General features: G+C 40.5%; 1 protein-coding gene and 1 pseudogene across 3 annotated transcripts in view; both read left to right on the plus strand.

Moving 5' to 3' along the window:
* Senp2 (SUMO specific peptidase 2) overlaps positions 1 to 21,834 on the plus strand; it is a 46,240-nt gene extending 24,406 nt beyond the window's left edge. For all 3 annotated transcript variants that reach the window (XM_008831330.3, XM_029562661.1, XM_029562662.1), the window contains 7 exons: positions 714 to 890; positions 2,907 to 3,038; positions 5,442 to 5,645; positions 6,546 to 6,625; positions 15,256 to 15,340; positions 17,413 to 17,508; positions 20,580 to 21,834. In XM_008831330.3, coding sequence (XP_008829552.1) covers positions 714 to 890; positions 2,907 to 3,038; positions 5,442 to 5,645; positions 6,546 to 6,625; positions 15,256 to 15,340; positions 17,413 to 17,508; positions 20,580 to 20,642 — 837 coding nt within the window. In that variant the 3' untranslated portion in view covers positions 20,643 to 21,834. The remainder of the gene's footprint in view (positions 1 to 713; positions 891 to 2,906; positions 3,039 to 5,441; positions 5,646 to 6,545; positions 6,626 to 15,255; positions 15,341 to 17,412; positions 17,509 to 20,579) is intronic.
* On the plus strand, positions 17,523 to 19,811 carry LOC103732671 (annotated as a pseudogene).
* Positions 21,835 to 23,545: the final 1,711 nt, after the last annotated feature.

Here is a 23,545-nt window from a genome sequence, read left to right on the forward strand (position 1 = left end):
TTGAGGATTGAAATGAGGGATTTGCACATGCTGGGCAAGTGCTCTAACACTGAGTGAGCTACACCATCAGTCCCCAATCCTTGGGGTTTTGTGGTGGTTTCATTATGTATGCATGATTTAATTAGTGGCCATTGGTGATCAACTTAACCTTCCTGTTTAGTACATTTTTCTATAATATTTTTTATAATATAAAGATGAAATAGAGGGATGGGATATAGTTGAGTGGTAGCATGCTTGTGTAGCATGTTAAAGGTGTTGGGTTCCATCCCTAGCACTGTAACAGAAAAAAAAAAAAAAAGATTTAACTAGCACGGTTTACTTTGCATAAGGATAGTAGATTATTCTGTTTGAGGAGGTTGTAGGTCATACCTTTTGCCTTTCTAAACTTTGCAAGTGTCTTTTGACCACATTATTTTTGATTGGGCTAGGAACTGAAAATACTTTTCTTGCTACTTATTTCCAGGGAAAATGGTGAGTGTTGTGTTTCATGGTTTGTAATTGGAAGGACCTCTGGGGGCTTTTAAGTCAGAATTTTTTGTTTTCTCTTGCCAGGACAGGAAGATTTAGCTTATCTAGCTAAATCTGTTTTACTCATTAGAAAATTTACTAATTCTTTTGTTTTCCCCAAGATAATAGCAGTGTTTTATATTTCATGCATAATGTTTGTTATATATGCAAGATAAACATATCAGTGTACAACCTTTTTTCATCAGACAAGAGGACACCAGCTAGAGCCTGACCTGTCAGAAGAAGTGTCTGCCCGGCTTCGCCTGGGCAGTGGAAGCAATGGCCTACTCAGGAGGAAAATGTCAATACTTGAGTCAAAGGAAAAGAATTTCCCAGGCAAAGAGAAAGATAGAAGAACAGATGATCTCTTTGAGCTTCCAGAGGTATTGTTCCTCCTATTGGTCAGAATAAGAGGCTTATTTTAGAATAGCCAGTTCCTCTAAATATAAATGAGTATTTTGTTTTGAGGAATTTCTCCAGGTGGGAAATGAATTTGTGGGGAAAAAAAAATTGGACTCCAGGTCTTATCACTGTGGCTGCATTGATCATTGGTGGTCTGTGAAGGTGGCAGTTGGTGCCTTCTTCCCCCGCACCCCCATTTTTTTTTTTTCTCTTTTTGAGACAGGGTTTCACTTTATAGTGCAGGATGTACAACTCACTAGTTAGTCTAGGCTGATCTTGAACTCTTGGCAGTCCTCCTGCCCTCAGTCTCCCAAATGATGGGATTACATGATGTGCTACCATACCTGGCAACAATTGATTCTTTTTCTGCCCTTCAAATATTTTGAGTTTTATAATGTGGTATTAAGAATCAGTGTGTTGGGGCTGGAGAGATGGCTCAGCAGTTAAGAACACTGACTGTTTTTGCAGAAGACCTGGGTTTGACTCTCAGCACCCACACGGCAGCTAACAACTGTCCATAACTCCAGTTCCAGGGGATCCGACAGCCTCTTCTGTCCTCCACGGGCATTGCATGACAGAAGTGCATTTACTTACATGCAGGCTTAACACTCATACACATAAAATAAAAATAAAATATTAAAAAAAAAGAATGTTACAAGTTTTGAAGTTAGTAATTATGATTTATTAAAACACCCTTTTTTATTGATTATCGTATTTGAACATAGTAAAAGTTTATAAAAAATTAAGAAATGAAAATAGTTAAAAATTCTTATTTTAGGGCTGGAGACGTGGCTCAGTGGTTAAGAGCACTTGCTACTCTTACAAAGGACCCAGGTTCAGTTCCCAGGATCCACATAGCAGCTTGTAACTCCAGTTCCAGGACACCTTCTTCAGGCTTTTCTGGGCACCAAGCATGACTATGACACACAAACATACATACAGGCAAAACGTTCATGCACATAAAATTAAAACAAATCTTTTTAAAAAAATACCAATGTAAAGGTGATTCTTCATGACGAATCTTCCACTATTGTTTCTTGGCAGTGGGGGTCTTTCCTTTCTTGCAGACAGGTCTCACTGTAGTGGGATCTTACTTAGCGTGTATCTCTTGAGCACTTAGAGTACACTGGACATAGAGGTTGTTTTAGTTTCATTTCTGTTGCTATGATAAAAATATCTTGACCAAAAGCAAGGAAATCAGTGGCAGGAGCTTGAGACAGCTGACTATATCACATTCCAATCAAGAGCAAAGAGAGGGGCTGGAGAGATGGCTCAACAGTTAAAAACACTGGCCGTCTTGCAGAAGACAAAGCTTTGGTTCCCAGCACCTACATGGCAGCTAACAGCTATCCATAAGTCCAGTTCCAGGGGATCCAGTGCCCTCTTCTGACCTCTGAGGGCAATGCACAGCACTCAGTCAATACAGTCACACATAAAATATTTTTTTAAGGAAGAGCAAAGAGTAATATATGCATGCTCCCTTGCTCATGCTCAGCTAGACTTCTCCACTGTTACACAGTTCAGGACTCCCTGCCAGTGGTCTGGATCCTCTCTCATCCAGCAACTTAAGATAATCCCCCCTCAGACAGGTCCACAGACCAACCCAATGTAGATGCTCCCTCTTTGAGACTCTTCTCAGGCAATTCTGGGTTGTGTCAGGTTAACAAAGCTAACCAGGATAGAGGTAGAGAGGAAACCATATATAAACAAGTTTATGTGCAAAGGAGAGAAGCAGCAGTCAAAATAGTTGGCTGGAAATAATTTTGTTTGGGTTAATAGGCTAAATATGCACTTATCTGAATAACTTATTAGAATAATAAAGTCGTACATTTGAGGAGATAGCCATTATTAAGACTGCTTTGTAGTTTTAAGTTTGAATGTTTTATATTACAGTTTAATAGATTCTCAGATGAGATGAGAAGCCTTTTTCAGTCTCAGGCTCTCCATATCTGATGTAGTTCTATGTTAAAGTAGCTACTTTGTACCTTCTGACTCAGGATATGGAAAAGGAAATCAGCAATGCCCTGGGCCATGGCCCACAGGATGAGATCCTTAGCAGCGCTTTCAAACTGCGAATCACCCGAGGAGATATCCAGACCCTAAAGAACTATCACTGGCTCAATGATGAGGTAAGTTGCCTTTTTTTCTGTTTTGACTATCATTTTTACTTTACCATCTATAACCAAAGTGATTCCTACCCAAGTTATAAGGGGTTACTGGTAAAGCAACTTTAATTTCTGTTTTGCTGCCTTTTTTATTTTTTAGTACTGGGCATTGACCAAGGGCCTCACATATGCCAGGCAAACAAACACTCTACCACTGAGCTATAGTCTCAGCCCTCTTTTTTTTTTTTTTTTTTTTAACTGTTTAATTGGGACAGGTTCCCAACTGAGTAGGCCAGATACATCTTAAACCTTGTGATCCTCCTGCCTCACTTCATCCTATTGAATGACTGGGAGTATAGGCTTTCCCACCAGTCCTGGCTTTATTATTATTATTTTTATTCCATGTTGGAGATGAAACCTAGGGCCTTGTGCATGGTAGGCAAGCACTTTCCCACTGAGTTCTACATTCCCAGCCTCATACTTTTTAAAACACAAATATCTTAATAAAATTGTATTACTGTTCTGGCAATTAGAAAGCCTAATATCAGGGTGTCATAGCTCCCACTGCTGATGAAGGCCATGTCTTGTTTCTGTGACGAGAGGGAGCAGTGCTGTAGTTCTCACACGTGGAGAAGGACTATGGCCCTCTCCCTTCAACTTTAGAAAAAAATTTATACATATATATATATATCACACACACACACATATATATAATTTTTTTTGTCTATGAGTGTGTTGCTTGCATGTATGTAAGTGTACCCCTATTGTGCAATGCCCTGGAGATCAGAAGAGGGCATCATATCCCCTGGAACTGGAGTTATAGATGGTTGTTAGCCAACATGTGGGTGCTGGGAACCGAACCTAGGTCCTCTGCAAGAGCAGCCAGTGCTCTTAACTGCAGAATCATCTTTCTAGCCCTCTTTCATTAACTTCTTGTGGAGCACTAGTCTCTTCCATGAGGGCACTGCTCATGACTAACTCACCTCCTAATGCTGTCATGGCGAGAGCAGCTTCCAACAGAAGAATTTTAGAAGGGCTAGAAAGATGGCTGAGCGGTTAAGAGCACTTGCTGATTTTGCAGAGGACCAGTGTTTGGTTCACAACACCCATGTCAGGTGGCTCACAGCTCCAGCTCCAGGGGATCTCATGCCCTCTTCTGGCCTCTGTAGACACTTGTACTCATGTGTACATACATACAGACATACAGACATACACATAATTAAAAATCTTTTTTAAAATATTTTATTTATTTTTATTTTATGTATATGAGTGTATTGCCTGCATGTATGTGAGTGCACCCATGTCGTGCAATGCTGCGGAGGTCAGAAGAGGGCTTCGGATTCCCCTGGAACTGGAGTTAAGGACGGTTCACAGCTGCCATGTGGGTGCTGGGAATCAAACCCAGGTCCTCTGCAAGAACAGTCAGTGCTCTTAACCGCTGAAACATCTCTTTAAAAAAAAGAATTTTAAAGGAATATGTGTTCAAACCATAGCAATTAATAACTACAAAAAGTTTGCCTAATTTGCTATCTTATTTCCTTATATAATCAGCAAAAGCTTGCTTAGTTCTTACTAATTTTTCAGTTAGTCCCTTAGCCAACTGCTCAGTCGTTAACATTTTCTCCCATTGTCTCCTTCTCCTGTGTCATAGGCCTAGTTACCTAGAAGTACATTCTTTTGTAAATGTAATATGCTTATCATAGGAAAAGAAGTTATTGTTCAAATGTGCCATAAGTATTTTGGTATTTCTTCTTCCAGGAAATATGTTTGAATTGATATGTCATTTCTCTCCTTAATTTTCTTGCATATTTTTTGTATAATACAGTTGTATACAACTTTTTATTACTGCATAGATGCCATGGCTCTTAGAAATGTGGCTTATATGCTTCAAAAGTACAGTCACATTACTTAATGCTTTTTATTGGGAGGATGGTCCAGTTCTGGGAATTGAATCCAGGGTCTTGCAAGCTGTCTACTATTGAACTAAATCCACAGTCCTTCTATCTTTCTCATTTTAGGCTGATCGTTTTCTGACTTTTTCCATCGACAGTTTTTTTTTTAATTTATTATTTTTATGTGTATGTGTGTATTGCCTGCATGTAGGTAAGTGCGTAAGTGCACCCTTGTCATGCAGTGCCCACGGAGGACAGAAGAGGCTGTTGGATCCCCTGGAACTGGAGTTATAGACAGTTGTTAGCTGCCATGTGGGTGCCTGGGATTCGAACCTAGGTCTTCTGCAAGCACAGCCAGTGTTCTTAACCGCTGAGCCATCCCTCCAGCCCCAGATTATTGACAGTCTTTTTATCTCATTGTTAATACAAACTTTTCCCTCAGCATTTCACTTTCTAATTCATACTAATTCAATAGAAATTTAATTTTGTAATATATTAGCCATGTTCCAAATTTTACTCTTTTGGTATTTTACAGGTCATTAATTTTTACATGAATCTTTTAGTAGAGAGAAATAAAAAGCAAGGCTATCCAGCACTTCATGCCTTCAGTACTTTCTTCTATCCTAAATTAAAGTCTGGGGGTTACCAAGCAGTGAAACGGTGGACCAAAGGGGTAAATCTCTTTGAACAAGAACTTGTTCTCGTGCCCATTCATCGGAAGGTACATTGGAGCCTGGTGGTGAGTTGGAAAATTACTTGTTGGAGCTTGGATACAGGAACCCCGCCCCTTCTTCTCTTATTCTCTCCCTACCTCTCCTTTTCTCTTTCTCCCTCTCTCCCCTTTGTCTTTCTTTCTTCCTTTCCTCCTCCTCCCCTTTTCTCTAGATCTCTCCTCTCCCATTTCTCTCCCCTTCCCTTTACCCTTCCTTCTTCCCTTTCTCCCCTTTCTTGTCTTAGGGATTTATCCCTGAACCTCACATTTGCTAAGAAAACACTCTACTACTGAATTGCACTCCTAGTGTAGACTGTTTTCTTAAATGAAGGCTGCTTTCACTCTTTCAGTGAAAGGCCAACAACAGTATGTATGAAAGGCAACCTCTGCAGGGTCCCTTCCGTCCCTTTTATTTGGATGCTTCAAAAGCTATAAGACATGGTACTTTGAGGAGGAGTTTTCACTTTTAACAGAAGAATTTATCTGATTAGTTTTATTTATAAGAAGGTACAGGCTTATTTAGAAAAGCAAAGGTAAAGAGGGGACCAAATCCTATACTGGGAGGATTTACTGATTGTTTGATGAAAAGTTTAGGCCTTTATATAGGAATCGTATGTAATATTAAACTCATGCCATCTATGATGTTTATAACTTCAACTATGAAAAGGTTTTAAAATTTTTTCATGTTGGTACATGTATTAACATTAAAAAATTTTTTTTAGAAATAAAATCTTATTCATGTTCATATTTAAGATGCTTCTGGCATGTTATGGTTGCACACACCCATAATCCCAGCACTTGGGAGGCAGAGGGAAAAAGATCAGGAATTGAGGGCCAGACTGGGCTGCAGAGTAAGATCCTGTCTAAGCAAAATCAAACAAATAAAAAAAATGATATCTGAGGATTATTTGCATTTTCCCATTGTAGGTGATGGACCTAAGAAAAAAGTGTCTTAAATACCTGGATTCTATGGGACAAAAGGGCCACAGGATCTGTGAAATTCTTCTGTAAGTAGTGTCTGAAAATCTTCACCATTGTTTTGTTATTCCTTTATCAAATGATCTCTGTTTAATCCTAGGCAGCTCTAGATGACAGTCTTAATGTGTAATTAAGGCTGTCTTCCCAGTTCTTCAGGGCTTGATTAACTCCTTTTTGTCTAAAAACAACCTAATGGCTGATTTCAACTGAGAGCTCCTATGTTATAGCATCATTGAAAGCAAGTTTGTCATGTGTTACACTATAGAATATATCCTGTTAGAATCCATTGGTAGTATATTTCCTTAGGAATGATATATTATTTGGATGCTCTGAAAAACTGTTAGCTGGGGAGCATTTGCCCTGTACACCCTAAGCCAGCTCTTGGCACTCTGTTTGCTGTGATAGTTGGATTCATCTCATTGAATTGAGGGAAAATTTTTAAAATTAAGGTATACGATTTGTTCATGCAAGTGTCAGGTATGTATTCCAAGTGAATGTCTGAAACCACAGGGAGTACAGAGCCCTGCATGCTCTATGTTTTATTTTTCCTATGACTGAAAGCTAGTTTGTTCTGTGTTTTATGCCGTGAAACCCTTTGCATCATTATTTTTGTCTCTTGGGGCCATTTTTAAGTAAAATAATTGTTGCCCGAACACAAGTACTATGGTATCATGATAATAGGTCTGATAATTAGGGCAACAATTAAGTGCAGGTGACCCCTTTTCAACCAAGAAATTTTTCTGGATGGGGGCGATTTAAGACAGGGTCTCCCTCTAGCCCCCTAACTGTCCTGGAACTCGCAATGTAGACCAAGCTGACCTCAATCTCAGGAGATCCACTGCCTCTGCCTCTCATGAGTCTGGTTTCATGCCAGTACCATGCTATTTTATTAATATGGCTCTGTAGTATAACTTGAAATCATAACTCCAGCAGTATTCTTTTTGCTTGGCATTGCTTTGGCTATTTGGGGTCCCTTGTGCTTCTGTATGATTCTTAAGATAGGTTTTTTTTTTTTAATATTTTTGTGAAGAATGTCACTGGAATTTTAGTGGAGATTGCTCCATATTGAATTTGTACATTGCTTTCGGGAAGATAGCCATCTTCACAATACTGATTCTTCTAATCCATGAACATGGGGTTCTTTCCATCTTCTAGTGCTTTGCTCAGTTTTTTCTTCAGTTTTTGAAAATACTTTATTATTTTTATTTTATGTGTATGAGTGTATTGCCTGCATGTGTGTAAGTGTACTGTGTTATGCAGTGCATGGGGAGGTCAGAAGAAGGCATCAGATCCCCTGGAATTAGAGTTATGGATGGTTGTTAGCCCTTACATGGGTGCTAGAAATCAAACCTGGGTTGTCTTCTGCAAGAGCAGTCAGTGCTCTTAACCACTGAGCCATCTCTCCAGCTGCCCGAAGTTATCCTTTTTTTTTTTTTTTTTTTTAAAGGTCTTTTTGAGACAGGGTCTCCCTGTAGCCCCAGCTGGCCTGGAACTCACTATGTAGACCAGGCTGGCCTTGAACTCACAGACATCCTCCTGCCTCTCAAGTGCTGGAATTAAAGTCATGTGCCACCACACCCAGCTTTTTCTGGAATGTTTTAAAGTTTTTCATTATAGAGGTCTTTCACATCCTTGGTTAAGTTTGTTCAAAGGTATTATTTTTCTTGAATTGTTTCTGTGAATGGAATTATTTTCCTGATTTCTGTTTCAGTTTGTCATTGGTATATAGGAAAGCTAATGATTTCTGTTTGTTAATTTTGTATCCTGCCACTTGATGATAGTGTTTATCAGTGCTAAGAGTTTTCTGGTAGAGTTTTTAGGGTTTCATTATGGAAGCTTTTTTTTTTTTTTTTTTTTTTTGAAGATTATAATAGTTTTCAGCAATTTTAAAAGATGCTTAATGACATCATTGAAGAAAAAAATCACAATTTATAAAGAAAGAAATTACACTAACAGAAAAGGCAAAAGTACATTTATGAAGTCAGGTTAAATATCAAGAGTTTAAATTAAACTCTCTACTAAATTTATTATTTTGTTAAATCCTGAATTTAACTAAAAGCAAAGATTTATTCTTTCTCTTTAATTTATAAGGAAAAGGTGCATATTATGTTTATACATAATGTGTATCGGTTATTGAAATTTAATTACAAGTGCAATTAGGAAAAATATCTAAGAAGACTCTGGAGGTAGGAGGACAGAAGGCAGTGATGGGAACAAAAGGGTGGATAAACACTGCTCTAAAGCAAGTAGAGAATACATGAAGGAAACTAGTAGAAAGTAACATGGGTGACAATCAGAACACGAAACCTCGAACATTCTTATTTAAGTCCTGTGAACCAGTTAGTCTTGAGAGAGTCTAAGCATTCAGAGGGTTAGCAGCATCTGCAGGAACCACAATGCGGCCTGTGGGAAGCATCCCCTCTGCAGCTAAGATGCTTTGACTTCTTCCTTTCCTATTTGTATCCCTTTAGTTTGCTTCCCTTGCCTTCTTACTTGCTAGCTAAGACTTCCAGTGCTGTATTGAATAGAAGTAAAAGTGAGCACCTTGTCTTGGTTGTGATATTGGTGGAAATGCTTTGCGTTTTTTCCCATTTAATTGTTGGCTGTAAGTTTCTCATATAGAACCTTTGTTCCTTTTATTCCAAGTTTCTTCAGGACTTTTAACATGAAGTTACCTTCATGTTGAATTTTGTTGAAGCCTTTTCTGTGCCTATCACAATAACCATGTGATTTCTGTCGCTGAGGCCATTTATGTTATTTAAAACATTTTTCATTTACACATACTGAACCATCTCTGCATCTCTGAAATAAAATCAGCTTGATCATGGTGAGTGATCTTTTTCATGTGCTCTTTAATTTGGTTTGCAGGCATTTTGTTGATAATTTTTGTGTCAAAGTTCATCAGGAGAATTGGTCTTTAATTTTCTTTTTTGTTATGCTTTTATCTGCTTTTGGTATCAGGTAGTACTAACTTCATGAAAAGAGAATGGTAGTGTTTCTTCCTTCTCTATTTTATGGAATAGTTTGAGAAACATTGGTGCTAGTTTTTTGAAGGTCTGATAGAATTCAGCAGTGAATTCATCTGGGCCTGGATGGTCTTTTAGTTAGGAGATTTTTAGTTACTGTTTCAGTCTCACTACTTGTTATAGACTTAAGTTAAAGAGTTTATCTCATCATTTTGGTAAGTCATATACAGCTAGAAAGTCACCCATTTTTAGATTTTCTAACTTAGAGTATATATTATATTGTCAAGACAAGACCTGATGATATTTTGAATTTTGTTGGTATCTAATGTGATGGCTGTCTTTCATCTCTAGCTGTATTAATTTGATTTTTCTCTCTCTCTTGGTTAGTTTGGCTAAGGTTTATCAGTCTTGTACCTTTTCAAAGAGTCAACTCTATTTCATAGATCCTTGGTATTTGTTTCCATCTCATTAATTTCTGCCCTCATCTTAATGATTTTTCTTAGTTTACTGATTTGGGGTTTGGCTTGTTCTTTTTTTTTCCCCAGAGCTTTATTAAGGTATTTGTGATCTCTCTGATTACTTTTTTAAAGGTTTATTTATTTGTTTTATGTGTATGAGAGTTTTGCCTTCTTGTAAGTGTACCACATGGGTGCAGTGCCTGTGCCAGAAGAGGGAGTCAGATCCCCTGGAACCAGTTATACACAGTTGTTAGCCACCATGTGGGTGCTGAAAACCGAATCTGGATCCTCTAGAAGAGCAGACGTGTCCCTAACCACTGAGCCATCTCTCCAGGCCCTCTCTGATTTCTTCTTTTTTTTTTTTTTTCTTTTTAATTTTGTTATTTACGTTTCAGTTATGTGTATATGTTTTAGGGGGTATATGTACATGAGTGCAAGTGCCCACAGAAGCCAGAAGTATTGGATCCCCCAGGAACTGGAGTGGTTGTGAGCCACCTTAGATATGGTTGTAGGGAATTGAATTTGGGCTCTCTGGAAGAGCAGTATGTGCTCTTAACCACTGAGCCATCTCTCCTGCCCTCCTCCTCCCTGATTTCTTTTTCCTCTTTCTTTTTCTTTATGTCTTTTTTTGAGACAGTGTCTCCTTGTAGTGACAGCTAAATTGGAACCCACTATGTAGACTAGGCTAGCTTTGAGCTCACAGAGATCCACCTGCCTCTGCCTCCCAAGTGCTGGGATTAAAGGTGTGTGCCACCTTGCCCAGCATCTCTGATTTCTTAATGTTGACGCTTAGAGCTATGAACTTCCCTGTAGAACTGCTTTCATTGCATTCTGTAGGTTTTGGTATGTTGTGTCTTCATTTTTTCTTCAAATCTAGGAATGTTTTTATTTCTTTGATTTCTTCATAGACCCATTCATTGTTCAATAATGTGTTAATTTCCATTTTTTGTTGTTTGTGTATCTTCTAGGGTTTATCTTGATGTTGATTTGTAGTCTTATTCCACTGTGAGCAGAAAGAATATAAGGAATTATTTCAATTTTCCTGTATTTGTTAAGACTTGCTTTATATCCTAATATATGATCTGTTTTAGAGAAAGTTTCATGGACTGCTGAGAAAATTGTATATTCTTTAGTTCATTTTTGAATGCACTGTTCTGTAGATGTCTGTTAAGTCCATTTGATCTATAATATCAGGAGGTCATTTAGTTTATATATTTCTCCTTTTTTTATGGTCAGGATGGCCTGTCAGGTGCATCTGTGATTGGAGCATATATGTTTAGAATAGTAATGTACTGTTTTTAAAAAATACTTATTTTTATTATGTATATATGGTTGGGGTGAGGGATGTGCACCTCAATGCAGGTGCCTTTAGAGGCCAGGAGAGGGCATACGATTCCCTTGAGCTGGAGTTACAGGTGGATGTGAGCCTCCATGTGGGTGTGGAAACTGAATGGGTCCTCTGCAAAAGCAATACACACTCTTAACCTCAGCCATCTTTCTATCCCCTAGTAATGTCTTCTTGATGGATTGTTAAATAATGATGAAATAACCATCTTTATCTGTCCTCACTAGTTTTGGTTTGGAGTCTGTTTTGTCAGATGTTAAAACAGCGACACTAGCTTTTTCTTTCAGTCCATTTGCATGAAACACCCCTTTCTATCCTTCATCCTAAAGTGTTCTCTGTCTTTTGTGGTGAGGCTCTTGCTTTTTGATCCAGTCTACTAGTCTGTGTCTCTTAATTGGGAAATTGAGACCATTAATATTCATTATTATTAAAAGTTGTGTGTTGATTCCTGCCATTTTGTTGATTTTGTAGTATTTTTTTCCTCTTCTGCTATGTAGTATTATATTATTCTAGCTTAGCTTATTCTTTCCTGTGGCTTCATGGTGTATTTGTTTTTCTCTTCAGTCTAAAGGATTCTTTCAAGTGTCTTCTGTAGAGCTGACTTAGTGGTCATAAATCCCTGTATTCTGTTTTTATCATAGACTTTTTATTTTTCCTTCAGTTATGACAAATAGCTTTGCTGGGTATAGTACTCTGAGTTGGCAGTTGTTACATTTCAGAATTTGAAATGGATCATTCCAAGCCCTTCAGCCTTTTAAAATTCGAGGGAATAATCTGCTGTTTTTTCTGGACCTGCCTGTATATGTGGCTTGGTGTTTCTCTCGCTTTCAATTTCAATTTCCTTGTTTTGTGTATTTAGTGTTTTAGTTATAATGCGTTGAGGGATCTTTTCTGGCCTTGTCTGTTTGGTGTCCTAAGTGCCTCCTGAATCTGGATTGGTTTCTCTTTTCCTAACTCTGGGACCTTTTCCATTATGATTCTTTTGATGTTCTCTGTGCCTGTAGAATGAGATTCTGCCTCTTTCCTGCCTATAATCCATGGATTTGGTCTTCTCAGAGCATCATGTATATCTTGGAGTGCCCACTGGTTCCCACCTTATTATTATTTTATCTTTGTCCTTGTGTGATTGTTCCAGTCCCTCCACCTTAGCCTCAGGCTCAGATATTCTGTCCTTTCCTTGATCCGTTCTATTGCTGAAAATTTCCAGAGTAGAGTTTTTTAATTTGACTTGGTGTGTTTTATATTTCCAGCATTTAGATCTTTTTTTTAGTATTTCTATCTCTTTGTTGAATTCCTCTTTGACATCATCCATCATTTTTCCTTAATTCATTCAGCTATTTGTTTGTGTCTTTGAACATGTTTATAATCATTATTTTGAGTTCTCTGAGATTTCATCTAACTCACTCTCATCAGATACCATTGCTGTAGGGTTAATGAGTTTTGGAGGAATTATGTTGGCTTTGTTTTTCCTGTTCCTTATGTTACTGTGTTGGGCTTTATATATCTGGTGTTATTTCTTTGCTTGGTTTATCTGTTTTATTAGCTATATTCTTTTGGTTGAAGTATTGGCAGTGTTCAGGCAGGACTTGGATGTGGTAGCATTGAGTGTGTAGTTTAGAAAATACTTCCTTAGACCAGGGGCCTGGTATACGCTCTGTGTTATTCCCTGAGTAGAACATTACCTGGGAGAGCAACCCCAGCTATGTGATACTGCCATTGTGCAATCAGCATACTAGCCAGTTAATAGCAGTGGCCCTCTGACTTCAGTGACTGTGGGAGGATGAACAACCAAGAACAGTCTGGCATGTACTCGGATTTCAGTAAGAGTCGGACTGGGAGGGAAGTGGGATGGGTGAGGATAACAACTCTGTGTTAGATTAACTTTGAAAACAGCTGAGGTGCGTCAAGTAAGTAGGGATTTGGGACCACAGATTTTAGACGGTTAAAGCTGTGGAAGGCTATAATTAAGACCTAAAAAGAGGACGGGTAAGGATGAGAGAAAGAGGAAAAGAGGTAGGAATAAGAAGGGGGAGCATTATGAGAAGTGGCTGAGAGTAGAGAATGCCTTGTAGTCAACCGGGCAGAGAAACAAACAACAACCCTAAAACCTAACCCAGCAATATACAAACATGAGTAAAATCATCATGAGGCATGTCTGTGAGAGCAGACATTAAATAACAGAAAGTAAGGGATAAAAAGAGCATTTGTGGAAAGCGTTGCTAGCACAGCTGCTCTGAGTTGAAAGGTGAAATTCTCACATCCCTCTGGTTCTAGTAGGTTCCACATGGTACTATGTGTGGGAGGAGTGAGTGAGAGCCTTGGTCTCTGCAGCCTGTATGTCCTGTGTGGTTCTGACATGAAGGGAAGGGAGGTTGTAAGTCTTTCCTGGTGTTTCCTCAGACCTCTGCTCCACTGTGGCCTCTTCTGGTCCTACAGGTCTGGTGTATGTGAGGAGCAACATTTCCCCTGCAGCTCCACTGCTCTATCCTGGGCAGCTTTATTAGGCAAGCTAGAAGACCAGTATGGCACCTATTAGAGACGTGGTGGTGCTCACCTTTAATCCTCCCACTTGAGAGGGCAAGGCAGGCAGATTTCTGTAAATTTGAGACTAGCCTACTCCAGGTCAGCTGGGGCTACATAGCGAAACCCTGTCTCAAAAAAACCAAAACGGGCTGGAGAGCTGGCTCAGCGGCCAAGAGCAGAGGACCCAGGTTTAATTCCCAGCACCCACATTGTGGCTAACAACCGTCTATAACTCCAGTTCCAGAGGATCCAACATTCTCTTCTGACCTCCTCGGACATTGCATGACATAGGTGTACTTACATGCATGCAGGCAATACACTCATACACATAAAATAATAAAAATAAATAAAACTAAAAAATCAAAACAACACAAAAACAAACTGGAGAGGGCTTCCAGTTGAACTGTGATTCTCAGCTTTCCTGCTTGCTTCCCTGCAATACTCTCCCCTGACTTAAGTTCATTTACAGACCTTGTCTCTTACAGGGTAAGATAGTGCTCTGTTGTCCTTACTTTTTGTGTTTGTTTTTTGTCAGGGTCTCCCTAGCCCCAGCCCACCTGGAACTTACCATGTAGCCCAGGCTTGCCTGATCTCATAGAGATCTGCTGCCTCCGCCTCCTGTGTGCTGGGATCAAAGGCCTATACCACCATACCTGGCGTTTGTTCTTGTTTTGAGACAATCTTGCTATGTAGCCCAGGCTGCCTCAAACTTAGACTCCTCCTACATTAACTTTGTGAGTCCTAGGATTAAAGACTTTCACCACCATCATGAGATGTTGAATCACTTTTCAATAGACTATAGTATGAATTATTAGAAGTGTGTGTGGAGATGATACAGAGAAATAGAAGAATGCACAGTGGCTTGGTAATAGTAACTCCTTCTAGAGTGCCTATTGTAGGGGCTTCTGTTTTTTCTCTTTTTTAAAAAATTAAAAAAAATTATTGTTTTATGTGTATGAGTGTATTGCTTGCATGTGTATAAGTGCACCCATTTCATGCAGTGCTCACGGAGGTCAGAAGAGGGTGTCTGATCCCCTGGAACTGGAGTTACAGACAGTTCTCAGCTGCCATGTGGGTGCTGGGAATCAAACTCGGGTCCTCTGCAAGAGCAATCTGTTCTCTTAACTGCTGAGCCATCTCTCCAGCCCCGGCTTCTGCTTTTTCTTTTGTTAAATAAGCATTCACAATATCTTTTAATGTGTATACTTTTTATTAGCAGGAAAAATAAAAATCAAAACACAGTTACATTTCTATCTAATGGATACAGGTTTGGAATAGCATCCCCACTAAATAAACATCAGAATCCTTTGTGATTACAGTAGTTGGTCTCCTGGGACTAGTGATTCATTTTTTGTTGTTTTCTTTAGTCAGTATTTACAGGATGAAAGTAAGACCAAAAGAAATACTGATCTCAATCTCTTGGAGTGGACCCACTACAGCATGAAGCCACATGTAAGTGATAGTCATCTGTGTTTCACATACTTTGTGTTTATTGACAGTATTGTGTTATTCAGACTTGGAATCTTCCCTTTTCTTCTTCACTCATTCCTTTAAGCATGCATTCTCCTAAAGTATACTGTGTGTGTGTGTGTGTGTGTGTGTGTGTGTGTGTGTGTGTACCTCTAAGGATTGAGCTTGGGCCTCGTGGACGCTTCAACCCTAGTCTTAAAGTACTTGTCTTAAAAAGGACCTATTTCTGAATCTGTAGCATTGTAGCATTTATCTTGCTTTAGATTTAAATGTTTTAGCTGTGTTGCTTGGGGAAATCCAGTCTCAGTATTTGAGAATGGACCCCAAGGTACTGTGAGACCAGAGGAAGACCCACAATTACAGAGGCAGTTTACTGGTCCCTAAGGACAAAAGCATGGTGTGAGGTGGCAGCCAAACCGTGGGTCACCATGGTTGGCTCAGAAGGAAGGGGATTATTTAGTGGTCACAACAGAAGTGACTCCATCCAACCCATAATTATCTGGTTTACCTCAAGCTGATATCAAAGACTTTTTGGCACCTTCTATGCATTCACTATGTCAGAGTCTAGTTATAAAGCTGTATATATCACTCTGAGGTCTTTGTTTATAGTCTGCTGGGAAACTGTGTGAGGAAAACTGACCAGGGTTAAGTCAGCCTCAGTTATAATTACAATTCAAGATGGTTACTGTAACGTCACGTCATGCCTTTACATATATCCCTAGGATATCTCTTACAGAACTGAGATGGTAAAAAGTTAAACCCAAACCTATAGTTCTAAGTAAGCTACTTTTCTTGATTGGTGCTAATGAGAGCTGAAAGTTCTTGCCTGCAGTTCACCTGGGGCTTTGTCTATTTAGGCCTTCACCCCATGGGGCACCACGAGCCAAGTATGCTAATTGTGAATGTCTCTCACCAGATTGGAGCTTCATTTCAGTGTCTGTCATAATGACTCCTCTTTAAGCTCCATGCATTCAGTTTTAGCCCTAACCTCAACATGACGGCTCAGCTATTTCCATCCAAAAGCATTTCATTACTAAACTGAGTAATTTTAAAGCGAAGCCTTGAAATTTCCTGAGGAGAAGACAAGTATAAATAGAGTCTTTTAGGGTAAATACAGTTTCCTGGTGTGAAAGATGTAATGAAAAAACAAATACCATTTCTTTGTATTGGACTCTAGTTCTGCCACTCTGGAAGCACCAGTCTTGTGAAAACTATGGGCGGCACCTAGCACATGTCTGCATGGTTTGCATGGTCCCTGTTCTTTTTTTCCAATAATAAGTGCATTTGGGGGAGTAAAAAAGGAGCTGTCATCATCTAATATGTGGTTAAGCAGTTGGAGCAAGCCTCTCCCAGCCAATCTCTTGCTCTTTATGACTAACTGCCCAAGAATATAAAGGGCTAGCCGAGGTTGGGACTCCACAGGCTGGGCATCCAGCTTATCACGTACAGATTTGGAATCTACCAAACTTTCGTCTTCTCATGCTCTTAGAGCTTCTTACATCAGGTCGTATGTCTGCCTCCAGGACAGGAGCGACCACTCAAGACACGAGCCTAGTTGATTAAAGCCTCTCAGAGGTGGTTTCTCCTTCTCACTGGAAACGGGGGGTCCTGAGCAGTGGGCTGTAGTTAGAGAAGGTAACCTCTTGTGGTATTGAAGGTAGTTCCTTATGTTTTAGGCATATCTAACTAGCCCACATTTAAGCCTTTTTTAAAGTTTATAATGCTTCTGAAATAATTTTGACTAGTATTCTTGTTCCTAGTAATAAATCTAATTTCTTTTTCCTCCCCTCACCATGTATGGTAGGGATTGTTTTTAGTAGAACTCTTCATTTTGTTTACTCTTTCATGAAATATTTTCTGTGGGGTCTCGTACACTATATTATGATTAAAGTTTTTATGCCACAAAAAATTAAAAGTAATTATGTTAGCTTACGTATCTGCGTTTATACAATACCTGACTTAACATTTACTTTTGTAATATTGTGTTTTTCAGAATGATATAGAGACTAAGGAATTTATATTTAATAATATTTTTCTTCTGTTTTTAATTTTAGGAGATTCCTCAACAGTTGAATGGGAGTGATTGTGGAATGTTTACTTGTAAATATGCAGATTATATTTCTAGGGACAAGCCTATCACATTTACTCAGGTGAGTAGAGGCTGCTGCTCACGTGTGTATCTGTTCCTGCTGTGCTTTGGCAGTGTCTGGCACACTTCAGGCTCTTAGTTACAGTAGTTGCTTTACTGCAGCAGTATTGCTGTGGACTGTGGGTATGGCCCTGCTCTGGCCAGAATCAGGGTTTTTCATAGGGTTGTCCTGTTCTTGGATGGCCAGTAGGACAATTTGCTTGTCTCCGAGCTCCATTTTTTACTGGTTCATGCTTATTACTGTTATTTTTAGCTAGAGGAAGGCATGTGAGAGTATATGACAGCAGGGGAAAAGTTGGGCCTTAAGTTGGGTATTAAGATAGAAGCATGGGGGAGCTTGCCAGCTGCCGCCCCTGACAGGCCAGGACCATGGCGAACGTGGAGCCCATCCTGAGCCTTGAGCCGCAACACGAGCTCAAATTCCAAGGTCCCTTCACTGATGTCACCACCAACCTAAAGTCTGGCAACCCAACTGACCGAAATGTGTGTTTTAAAGTGAAGACCACAGCACCTCGTAGGTACTGTGTGTGGCCCAACAGCGGGGTCACTGATGCTGGTGCCTCTTATCAATGTATCTGTGATGTTACAGCCTTTCAATTATGACCCCAGTGAGAAAAGTAAACACAAGTTTATGGTTCAGTTTATGTTTGCTCCACCTGACGCTTCTGATATGGAGGCCGTATGGAAAGAGGCAAAACCGGAAGACCTTATGGACTCCAAACTTCGATGTGTGTTTGAATTGCCAGCAGAAAACGACAAACCACATGATATAGAAATAAATAAATCGATACCCACAAGTGCATCCAAGACAGAGATGGTAGTAGTGACGGCTGAGTCCCTGACTTCCTCCCTTGATGATGCCGAGGTGAAGAGGGTGATGGAGGAGTGCAAGTGGCTGCAGGAGAAGAGCAGCTCAAGGAAGAAGATGGGCTTCGGATGAGGAAGGCACTGCAGAGCAACAGCCCCATGGCTGCACTGGCTGCCACTGGGAAGGAGGAAGGCCTCAGCACCCGGCTGCTGGCTCTGGTGGTTTCGTTCTTTATTGTGGGTGTCATTATAGGGAAGATTGCCTTGTAGAGGCCGCATGCAAAGGATGGCAAATTGGATTGATGGATCCACCACATCATGGGATTTAAATTTATCATAATCATCCATAAAAAGAAATTAATGTATGATGACATCTCACAGGTCTTGCCTTTAAATTACCCCCCCCACAAATATAGCATAACATAATGATCTTTTAAGAAGTTAAAAATGTATAATAAATGGGTGGAGGAAGAATGATCTGCTAATGACAAGAGACACCATACTTAAAGCCGCAGTGGCATATTGTAGCTGTCACGTTAATCATGGGTAGACCTTGGCACGTGCTGCTGGATCACCGTCTTAAAGCAAGCCTCTCTTCTTCACCTGCTGGGGCTGGCCCGTGGGAGCAGGAGCCCAGTGCGATGAGGCGGGCTGTCCACTCCACATTCACCCCATGCTGCTTGTTCCCACCTAGGCAGCTCCCCCAGGTCTGCAGTTGTGTGCAAGCCATCGGTTCCTCAGGATCACAGAGATACAGAATCCAAAAAGCATAGCACGATGGCCACATCTTATGTGTCGTTGGTTGTGATTAAGAGGCACGTGTGGACTGACCCAACCAACACTTGGCAATCAAAGTCTGTGCTTTGTTCTCTTACAGGGACCAAGCTAAATTACTGTAGGTTCATGTAGTGAAACTGAGCTGTTACTAGAGACGTGCACTGCGTATTTAACTTATTTAATGTATTTCATCTCGTGTTCTCATTGTCAAGAGTAGTCAGAGCTGCGGCCTGGAAGTCACCTGTGCTGCAGAGCCCCAGTGGTGGGCTAGCACTACTGTGGACACTGGGGCTCTCTGCAGGCTCTGGGTATGAGGAGGGTCTGTCCAAGTGTCGGGGGATAGTGTCCAGGAAGCATTTTCTGTATTGATCAGTAAGAGCTGTCCTGGGTGGGACATTCTTTGCAGTGACAGTTGGCTCTGGGCTACCCAGCCTTCTAGATTGTTCTTTCACTCTCAGCCAGCCTCATCCTTCCAGCACACAGGCCAAGTCTGACTTGTCCTCAGAACGAATGAGTTGGGCTGCCCAAGTGAGGGGCACGGAGGTGGGGATGGGGAGTGGGCGGGCTCCTCAGCAAATCTATTTGCTGGTAATGGAGAGTCTTGACTGTGAATTAATTTCATGCCGTAAAAGACCAATCCAATTCTGTTCAACTATGTAGCATCTTAAAAAGAAGAAATTAAAATAAAGGCCCCCCCCCAAACGATATATGCATGATGGGCTGGAGAGATGGCTCAGCAGTTAAGAGCGCTGACTGCTCTTGCGGAGGACTCGGGTTTGATTACTAGCACGCACATGGTGGCTACGAACCATCTTTAACTCCAGTTCCAGGGGAATCCGAAGCTCTCTTCTGACCTCTCTAGCATTGCATGATACAGGTACACTCACATACATGCAGGCAATACACTCATAAAATAAAAAAATTAAAAAAAAACAAAGATACAAGCATGAATGAACACTGCTTCCTTAAGGTTAAGAATTCCAAAACTCTGCATTTAAGAGGAAACTGAAATATGTCAGGAACTTTTTAGAATTTGTTTCTAACAGTGGATTCTCAATCTTTTTTCACCCAAGGCTAATTAACCCCCATCAATATTTCCCACCCATAGACCTCAATTTGATAGCTCCTGTCTGCCAGACAAACTGAAACCCCATTCTATGCTTTGGAGGAACAGATGCAACTAGGGCTCCCATGCTGAACTCACGGAATTCCATTCTCAAATGAACCACTTATTATTGTTTAGTCTCAGCAGTTTTGCTGAGAATAAATGTAATGTTTTACTGGATTTTATCTCCTGATGGGGTCTCAGGAGGTATAGGCAGGAGGATTAAGATTATCCTTGCTAAGAAAACACAAATATCATTATGCTTCAGAAGTTTATACCATGATATAAAACGTATCTTACTTTATTTACATGATGACACTTCAGGGTTGTGGTACTGTGCACATCAGTGTTTAATGCTGTGTTGTTTGTGGACTTCTTTACAGCACCAGATGCCTCTCTTCCGGAAGAAGATGGTGTGGGAAATCCTTCATCAGCAGTTGCTGTGACAGTGTCCCACCTGGTCCTTCTAGCTGCTGGTGGTTCTTTCATGGATGTTTCCATATACCTCATGCATTGTGGGTTAAAAAGTCCCCGCATCATTTCTGTTTTCTCACAGGTACTGAGCTGTTAAAAGTGCATGAAGGCCTCTCCACTGTATCTCTGACCTGAGGTGTGGAGGGGCTGCTTGCAACCCTGTTTGTAAGGCTGTGCCTGCTCAGAGCCTTGGACTGTTCAACCCATACAAGAACAAATGCTAACTAATGTTTCCTGTTTTAAAGAGTTATTTCCATATGAATGTAGGAAATGCAGGATTTGTTCTATGAATTGTTTTGGGTTTTTTTGTTTTTTTCTGTGTATTTACACATATTCACTCATTTGCAAACATTGGGCAGTGGCATTTTTTTCACTGCTCTTTTATAATTAACTATAAATTACTTATTTGAATTATTTATTTCTGAAAGGAATGTTAATCAAACTCCTCCCCCTGCTGCAGGGAGAGGAAGGATGAGTTCCCTAGCTTCTCTAATGCTGGAGCTGGAACTGCCACCGTGAAGTTAAGGTTCTCTTTGGAGGCTTGAAAATGCCAGAAGAAATGACAGACAGATGCTGTGTTGTAGGGATCTGGCTGCCTTCCAGAGGAAGTCTGCTGATATAGCACAGACTGGGTTCATAGAAAAGCAAGAATGTGGCCAGAACTTGGTCCACATCCTCAGAACTGTGTCATGGTGATCTTAAAGAGACTTCCCTTCCTGGAACTGATGTAACCTGGCTTACTTTTAAAACTGGATTCAAAGTAACTATACCCTAGATGTTTCACCCCAGTCTGGTTGAGTATAAACCTCAGAATTGTAAAGGGCTGGCCTGAGCCATCTGTTTCTGAAGAGACTCCTCAATTTAAAACTATTTTTCCTCAAAGTTTCCTTTTCTATGTATTAAGCTGAAATTAAATTCTTTTCTCATTAGCGTGCCCCACTTCAGTCCCACTGAAATCTGTTGAGGAAGATTTGTCTCTGAGGTTGTCAGTTTTACAGTAATCTATTTTGGATATGAAAGTTTGTATTTAACTTTTTGTTCATTAAAAATCTTACAGATGTGGTTATGCATTTTTAATTTCAGAAAGTTGGTCAGAACATACTTTGGAAGACCTAGTGCCTAGTGTTGCTTTTATGATGTAATAAAAGACTGGCAGAACCTAAATGGTGTACGCTGGAATCATTTCTCATCCTTTTCCTGCTTTGCCCTTTCAAGCTTGTTCTGATACATAAAAGCAAGAGGTGAGGCTGGAAAGGTTGCACATATGTTAGTGGTGAGTAGGCATATCTGCTCTTTGGAAGCTGTGGGTGCTGATCTCAGACTGGTTGTAGCTGTTGTAACCTGTTTTCTCTCAGACTTGAGAAAGCCAGGGTATGGGAGCTAAAGGCTTGTTATTTGGACTGAAACAGCTGGACCTACTTGATGGCCAGACCATAAACCAGGTGCTTCCTCCTAGTGATTCGAGGTGAGCTGATTGTGCTACATCTACCTTAAGGACAGGCTACCTAGAGACCCCTTCCTATAGCCCTTATCCTTTTCCTGGAAATTGGGCCAGTTAGTACTGGATCAAGCAGCTGATAAATAGCCCAAAAAACCCCGAAGTGGGGCTGGAGAGATGGCTCAGCTGTTAAGTGTACTGGCTGCTCTTGAAGAGGACCGAGTTTGTTTCCCAGCACCCACATAGCGACTAACAACCATCCGTTACTCCAGTTCCAGGGGTCTGACGCCCTTTTCTGAACGCTGGCATTGCATGCCACGAGTGCACTTAACCATGCAGGCATAATATTCATACACATAAAATAAAAATAAAGTTAAAAAAAAAAAAAACAAACCCAGAAGTGGACTGGGTCTGCATTGTATTAAAAACCTGGGTCTTGCCAGGCATGGTGGCACGTACTTTTAATCCTAGAACTTGGGAGGCAGAGGCAGGAGGATTGCCATTTCAGGCCAACTTATTACATATCAAGTACAAGCCAGCCAGGGCTACATAGCATGACCCTATCTAAAAACAAACAAAACCTGACTTGACTTCTAATTGGTGTGTGTATGCCAGCTGCAGCGCCATCTTTAGAGCCCAGAAGGGGGAAGTGGAGGGACCTCCTAGAGAGACTCCATTTACTAGTATTTTTCCATTGTGGTTTACAAAAGCAGACCGCTGGGAGCACTGGAAATATCCCCCCCGTTCTGTGTTACTCTCACTACCATTGAGCTTTACTCCAACACTGACGGATTATTTCAGTTTCTGCTTAGCTTATAACTTGACAATTTCTCTTTCTGTGTTTACTTGTTCTTAAAGTCTGTCTTTAGGTGCTCTTAAGCTTTTATTTGTGTTGGTATTTAATAAGAGATTATTAGTGTTGGATAGGCGTGTCCTCTGAAAGAGCTAGCACTGAACCCTAAGAGTCTCCGTAGACACAGGCGGAGACAGGCGCCCCCCCCCCGCCCCCAATCTGACAGCTTCAATGGCATGAGAGGGCGGGTCTAAGGACAGGCACGGAGGAAGTCAGGAGCCAGCGGAAGTCGTCATCGTGGGCTTGGAGGCGGGCGGGACCGAAAGTTCAGCCGAAATGTAGGGGAAAGAGCCCACAGGTGTATACCTTTGTAAATAATTCCCTTCCGGACATCATAAATATATTTTTAAAAACCCGAATAGAATGCATTGTGTTGGTTTTGTCAATTGGGCGCAGAGACAGCTTGGGGCCTGGGAGCTGAGAAGGACTCACGGAGCCAAGCGCGTGGGCCTCCCAGGAGAGACTATGGTGTTACAGATGGAATATAGCTTCTTTTTTTTTTTTTTTTTTTTTTTTTTGGGGTAAAAAAAAAAAAAAAAAAAAAAAGAGGACGATAAATCTTTCACTGTGATATATCAAAATAA

This window comes from Nannospalax galili, unplaced genomic scaffold (genome assembly GCF_000622305.1).
Source record: "Nannospalax galili isolate Female #2095 unplaced genomic scaffold, S.galili_v1.0 scaffold315, whole genome shotgun sequence".
In the NCBI taxonomy this organism is placed as follows: domain Eukaryota; kingdom Metazoa; phylum Chordata; class Mammalia; order Rodentia; family Spalacidae; genus Nannospalax; species Nannospalax galili.